Source organism: Diplotaxodon limnothrissa, linkage group LG22 (genome assembly GCF_057381915.1).
Source record: "Diplotaxodon limnothrissa isolate DT_005_m linkage group LG22, D_limnothrissa_male_GT1.1, whole genome shotgun sequence".
In the NCBI taxonomy this organism is placed as follows: Eukaryota; Metazoa; Chordata; class Actinopteri; order Cichliformes; family Cichlidae; genus Diplotaxodon; species Diplotaxodon limnothrissa.
In genome coordinates, this window is record NC_140616.1 from 16,475,780 (window position 1) to 16,483,294 (window position 7,515).

The 7,515-nt window shown below is 40.0% G+C and overlaps 1 protein-coding gene across 1 annotated transcript; it reads right to left on the minus strand.

The window, feature by feature from the left end:
- Positions 1-4,055: 4,055 nt before the first annotated feature.
- Positions 4,056-6,668, minus strand: znf706 (zinc finger protein 706). Its single transcript, XM_085346226.1, has 3 exons — positions 6,595-6,668; positions 4,898-5,033; positions 4,056-4,772 (listed from the first exon to the last, which is right to left on the minus strand). Exons 2-3 carry the CDS (start codon positions 5,030-5,032, stop codon positions 4,677-4,679), a joined length of 231 nt encoding a protein of 76 aa, XP_085202352.1. The 5' UTR covers position 5,033; positions 6,595-6,668; the 3' UTR covers positions 4,056-4,676.
- Positions 6,669-7,515: the final 847 nt, after the last annotated feature.

Sequence of the window (7,515 nt, forward strand, 5' to 3'; positions counted from 1 at the left end):
GGCATAGATATTAATGTAATTTCAGTTTCACTCTCATAATTTGCCGTTTAATAGAATAGAATGACTTTATTGTCACTATACAGTTGTACAATGAGATACAGAGCATCTCCTACTCAGTGTAAACATGCTGGGGGGGTGGTACAGTTCTGCAGCGCTATGTACTCTGCCTTTACGGCCGTTTGTGTTAGCTGTGCACACCTGCCCACAAAGAATACGCATTTTTACTGAGACTGAAAACGTGATAAAAACGATTATGATAACGTGTGCTCTCTATATATGTCATTACTTTTAGAAACAAACACTAAAATCGCAAAATGGCATTTAATTTTTTTTTTAATCCAGAAAAAGCTGCAAATAGCGGTGTCTTTGTACACCTTTATCATGTAAAACTATACCCATCAGAGCTTTCTACAAGGAGTGGTCTAACATGTATAGAGAGGAACTGATAAAATGAGGAAATTATGCAAAATTATGTTGGTGTCAGGCTAATATTATGTATACTGAAACTGTTTTATCTAATGCCTATATAAATACTGAGGTACTGTGGCTCTTCTCAGTAGAAAGGCTTCTTCATTCAAATGCCTTGACCCATTGAGTAGTCCAGACATCAGTCATGTTTTTCTAGTTATTCTAGTTTTACAAATTTCAGGTTTAGGTCTATTGTGATGGATCACTTCCCCTGACCTTGTAAAACTGGTTGAAAGTAGCAGCGATCCAAGCAAGTCTGTTATCAGGGTTGGGGATGGACGAAGACACCAATCAGACCCTGCAGTACTTTCTTAGAGACATAAATCATGCACAGAAGTTTTAGAATTAGAGGTGTGCTAATCAGTGGCCAAGCAGAACTAGAGTAAGGTAGATAAGCAGTGTTTGACAAATACAAATAAATATTCCCAACCTCCTGCTGGACATGTTGATCACTAGCTATTATTACACCACACATAAACTAAATGAATGAAAATATTGTTCCACAGAAACACCGAAACAACACAGCAGGTGCCACAATGCCCAGACACTGGAGTTGAGCTGGTGCTTCAGTGTTTCTTTCTCACTAGTGCGATGAGAGCTGAAAATAGATGATCTATAGCCACAGGGAAATTCTTAACCTAATTAAGTTGTAACGAGTTTGTACGAGTGCTCTCATTTTTTTCCTGTGACTCTTGCATGTTGAGATCAAAGACAGGCTGTAGAAAAAAAAATCTTACATAATGTGTATGTGTTTATATGAATGAACATGTGTTGTGTTTTTGATTCACAAGTTTACAGATGGGAAGGCAGGATGTGGATTATGTGTGAGGAGGCTGGGGAACAATGTGGGTTGTGAGTCATTTGGCCGAGCTGCTCAAACAACTAAAACAACAGGCAGCGTCTCACTGACCGTGGTGTGTGTGTGTGTGTGTGTGTGTTTGTTACTTCTGAGTAGTCAGAATTAAAGGAAGTCAAGCCACATTTCCCCCTAAATGATTTAATTATGACAAAGAAGACAGATGGTGTGGTCTTTATGGTTTGAGTGACTTCACACATGAAGTGCAATGGTGTGGTTGTAGCCATGTCTGCATGGTTGGCTTACACACTATATTCTTGCAGTTATTGTGTTTCAGCTGAAGTGAAGCGTTTGTCATTACTGGACATGTTAAAGACCTCTTTATGCAGACCGAGTTGCATAATGGTTTAGAGGTTTTTGATTGTTAACTGCTGCACATTGAGCCATTTCAGCTGATCCAAGGTAACAGATGCACAATTTGAACTTGTTTTTGATATTTGGTACCGATTCTGTCACTTCCTGTACATATTTGTGTTTAAACCGGTGAGTAAAGCTCTGTGTAGCTGGGAGAGGAGATTAATTTATTCAGTTAAAAATGTCAGAACCTCCTGGGATGATGTTCATGTCAGCTGCCAGTTACTCTCTGTGAGTCATCCTGCCATCCCTACAGTTAAAGCTCTGTATCCAGATACATTCAGTTCTTGGTGGGTGAGAGCTGATGACACATAAATGACATTCATTTACATAAAAGTTTTATGATTTTCCTCATTTTCTGTCGCACAGTAAATACTATTAAAGTGGTGGATGCTTATAATAAACCGGGCCAGCCTACATGTGAGTAAGCCGTAAGCCAAAAACTCAGGCTTCACACATTTTATTCTACTCCCGGGGTGTGTCCGGTATTACTCACTCAGCCTATGCAGCACACCCAAAGCGTCCCACACTGCCTCACAAAAAGGAGTGTAAAACCAGTGGTCATTATCCAAGCACGGTATGCTGTCATGCAATGAACTGAAGTAAAAAAGACAGCCTTACAGTCACGAGACTAAAAATGTAATAACTGTGTAACTACCAGTATTTATTTATCCAGCCTGTTTTCATCTGTTTTGCTCGACAGTTACTATGTAACTAACAGCACAGAGAAAATGACGTGATCAGTGATCACTGTACACTCACTGGCTATTTTATTAGGTACACCTGATGGTTAAAGAGGTATCACAGAATTAAAAAAGGTGCTGGAAATATTCCTCAGAGATTAATGATAGCATCACAGTTACTGCAGATTTGTCAATAGAGCATCCCAACAATGCTCTATTGGTTTGAAATCTGGTGACTATGGAAGCCATTTGAGTACACTGATCTTATTGTGATGTTCAACAAAAGTTTGACATTATTTGAGCTTTGTGATATGATATAATCACGTATCAGATGGGTACACTGGTTATAAAGGGAGCCATAATACTCAGGTAGGCTGTGGGGTTTAAACCATATGCAGCCTGAACTATTGATACAAGGCATGATAGGTCTATACCTTCACATTATTGACACCAAGTTCTGATTCTACCATCCTAATGTCACAAAGGAATTTGAGACCGAACGATTGCCCAGTCTTCTTCCAGTTTTGGTGAGCTTGTGTGAATTGTAGCCTCAGTTTCCTATTCCTACCTGACAGGAGCGGCGCCCTGTGTGGTCTTCTGCTGCTGTAGCTCATCTGCTTTTAGGCTCAATGTTTGCATTCAGAGATGCTCTTTTGCATGTCTTTATTATAGTGAATGGTTACTTGAGTTGCTGTTGCCTTCCTATTAGCTTGAAGCAGTCTGGCCATTCTCCTCTGAACTGTGACATCAAAAAGCAGATTTCACACAGAGACATTTCACTGGACATAGCCATCTGTCAAAAAGAGGAAATGTGGGAAAATCCCAGTAGATCAGCAGTTTCTGAAATACTCAAGAGTAGCCCGTCTAATACCAATCACCATAAACCGGTTAAATCACATTTTCTCCCCATTCTGATGCTCAGTTTGAACTTCAGCAAGTTATCTTAACCATGTCTAAATGACTAAGACATGAGAAGCAGCAAATCAGAGAAAGTCAGATTAAAGTTGAAGGAGCGCACAGAGCTTGTTTTACACAGGATGCACTGAGCTGTACAGAGGCTCAATATAAGATGCATAAGAAAGAATTTGAACTGAATCTAGCAGAGTGCAAAAAATAAAAACATGGCACTGGAAATGATCTCCAGAGATCCACTTTAAAGCCGTTTTCAGGAATGGAATCGAGGCTCACGCCTGGACTTGTTCAAGGTTGTCCTTTCCTCACTTATAGCCCAAAACAGTAGATAATCCCATCTCATTATTGGGAATACTCAGTTTGGTTTAAGAAAAGGCGGTGCCTGGAAAGAGTGGAGCTGGACGCCCACTCGCTCGCTGTAAATCCACGGTAATTGCCCAAGCTAGTCTCACAATCGGACATCGCACAGACTTTGTTCTGCCCAGATTCTGAGTCAAAGACCATTAATCCCGAAGGGCAAACAGGTTCTCACATGCAGCCTCGCTGAGTAATAAGAAAAGAAACAGTCAGGTTTAGAAGGCAGGAGAAAGTAAAAAAGAGACTTTGGAAGGAAGACAATAAATTACTCGGCACAAAATTAAACAACCGACACACAAGCAGAGTGAAGGAACACAGGGACTGTTTGTGATAACATTACCTGCTTAAACACATAATGTATCAGTGAAATTCATCCTTGCCAGAAAACATTATCACACAAAGCAGAGCTACAACAAAGTGAACCTTTAATAAAATGACTTAACAATTCATCATTGGAGCATACATTCATTGGTTTACAATTCATCCAGCAGCTTGGAAATGGCTATCAAAATGTCACTTTTTTTTTACTGAAACAATTACGAAATTATGATGAATTAAAATGAGAATATGCAGTAATAACCAGGCAGACACGACCGAGGACGATTTACGCTCTGAGCACTTATGGATAAAGATTCACAGTCCCCGTTTCCATTCAGCGCTCAAAGCACTAATTAAGAAGACGAGGTCAGTTTTGTCACCGCTGTAACTTCAGCAAACACTGTGCATTTATCTCGAGCGATCAATCCACCAAAGCTAAAGCGTAAAGAGACAAGAGCGGGCAGCAAGAAATACTCCAATACGCCAGTTTGTTCAGGGAAGCTGAATAAGAAGCCATCTCCTTTTACAACTTTTCATCGTTCACAGGTCGTACAGGTCTGCTGTGACATGTATTCGAAGACGAGCACACCGGACTCGACCCGGCCTGTTAAAGAATTAATAGACAAGTGCTTCATGTTGGTCACGTGAAATCATCCGTTGCTGTCAGACTGAGACGAGAGCAGAGCCGGCACAGGGTTGAAGAGTTTAGTATCCATGTCGACGACCACCTACGCCTCCACTCCCTCTAACTCAGGGGGCAGAGGGGATTTTGGGTGTTTGCTCTCAAAGTGCTGCTTGAAGGTTTTGGGGTCCGGCATCTGAGACTGTGAGAAGAAATGAAACATCCAACAGTTGTTAAAGGAAAGGAGGATTTGGAGGAAAAGGCACTGCATTTGGTTTCAAATATGACTCCCACCCTCATTTGGGAGTTCTGAGGGGTCATACTTACTCTGCACACAGCGCAGGTGAATACGAGCGCTGCCTTGGCCGCCGTCTTTTGATCGTGACCTTTGGCCTTCTTCATCTCCGCCTGCTTCTTGGCGTTTTTCTGCTGGGACTGAATCTTCTGATGCCCTCGTGCCATGCTGGGAATGCAGAGAGAGGAAGATGTAAGGACAGAATACTTATGCATGAGCAATCAGTAAGTAAACAACTAATTACGGTTATTTTTGTGTGTAAGGAGCAGCTTAATAATACCATGTTTGCTCATAAACAATTAGAAAACAGTGATCAATCAAGGACTTCCTTAAATGCAGTTTAGGGTTTAATGCAGCAGTGTCAAACATAAGGCCTGGGGGTCAAAAGAGGCCTGGCACAGACTCAAACGAGCCCACTGAATGGCTTTGGAAAATGTGAAGTATGGCATAAATTTTGGACTTTTAACTGTATTTTAAGTTTCAGTTTTACAGCATTACCTTCACTGATAAACATCACCCTAATGGTCATATTACACCAAATTAAGTTATAGATAAACAATCACATGACATTTTTACGGTCTACTATAGATAGTAAGTAGTTAAACTTCTTTATGCTGACAGAAACACTGATTTCACTGCTTCGGCCCACTTAAGATCAACACGAGCTTTATGTGGCCCACAATGTAAAATAAGTTTGACAGTATTAGTGCACTAAACATTACAAACACTTACCATTGTGATTTTCTCATTTCAAAGAGAAAGTAACTTTCCCCCTTTTTGGGGGACCAGGACCAGGTTTGTCAGCTTTATGCTACAAGGTAATTACATTTTGGCATTTTTACAAGCTTTACAACCAAAGGAACAAGTTTTCTCATGCTCTTACAGGCTTTTAAATGTTGATCTTAGCTTTAATTGACTAGTTTAGCCTGTTCTCTGCAGATCAGATTGTCAGTGAGTGAGAACCTTGCTTGATAACGGTTTGGGTGGATACCAGTAAAGGTTTGGTTATGTAACCAAGATGTCTGTCGAGGCTCATAACTACAGGACAAACAGTCACTGAGTGTGTGGTACCTTTAACCCATAGACCAAAAATAAGGTTCTGCTGAACAACAACACAATGCTGGGCCACAAAAAAAAAGCAACAGATTTTATCATTTAGATTGCTTTTAGGGGGCAGAAATACACCCCCCACACACACACACACACACACACACACACACACACACACACACTGTGACTGACAGACTGCACTGTGGGGGTCCAGGGACTTGGTAATGTGGCCTTGCTCACTAGACGCTTCCATAAATAGCCCTCTGTTGGTCAGCAATGTTGTGAAGTGTTGTAAAACCACGTTAACGCCATTTTTTTAAACAAGCTGCTCTTTAAAAACTAAGTAGCTCCACTGGTTCCTGTTAGTTAGTCATTAAAAATGGCTAATGTCGGTGATATATTTACTCAGCTCTTACTGCTTTTTGAGGTTTCGTCGTTTGTCTGCTGCTCTCCTCTGTTTTACAACACAATTTGCAAGTTAACGTCACTTTGTCTTCACTAATCCAGCTGCTAGCTGACAGTTGGTAGCGTTTACACTGTACGTGCTATTCGTGTTAGCTTCGCCGACCGGTTTAACCATATGAAGATTTCACTGCTCGCCGGGAGTAGCATTCTTACAGACAAGCTATATACTCTTATATTATAGCGAATAAATGTTTACAGAGATAAGAGCCCTTACCTTTTAAAAATGGGAGTACGTGTCGTTTGCTAGGTGCCTGCACACTCAAATGTGACAGCTGCACAGTTCACACTAACAGGTGAACGTCACGCTCTGTTCATTGACCATGACAAGAGTCGGTAATTATATACTTTCACTGATTTTAGCGACTAAAAATGTTTACTTAAGAGACTGTATTTGGACAAAAATTATAAAAACAAAATACAAGATAAAACATTTTCTCATCGTATATAAAACTGCATTGCGAATTACAGGATAAGGTAATAATCAGTCATTAAAGATATCAGAAGTGCACCTGTGCTCGTTTGTTCATTAAGTATCATTGTAACATAATATACCATAAAAGTCCTCTTCGTGGTCAGCCAAAATTCTTTTTCTGAGATGCAGAAAGTAAAGGAACAGCATACGAGGTTAACCAAATCTAAATAAAAGGTGAGCTGATATGTACAAATATTGAAGGGATCCCTGAATGCACCGTTGTTCAAATCGACGTGCTGAAGACACAGAATGTTGCCACTGTCGTCCCCTAGTGTCTGAATTACAGAGGTACAAGTGTTTAGATCAGTCACTGTAGTTTCATGTACAGGATTCCACACCAACACTGACTGAGAAATCAAGTCAAGCTTTTTGATTTAAACATAATATGATGGGCCTTGAGTTAAAATTCATTGTGTACCCAGTTTTGTATCATTAATACTGATCTTTAGAGCACAAAAGTGCAAATATTACGCTTGGGTTTTCATCTTCATTCATTTATTTTGTGAAAATAAATTTTGTGAAAATGTAAAAGTAATCGTTTCACATAATTGGACTTATTTTATTACCATTAATTAAAATTGGACATTAGTCAAAATTGGACATTATTCCTCTGTACTGACACATGGTAATCTTACTATTGTATACACTGCTCAAAAAGAATAA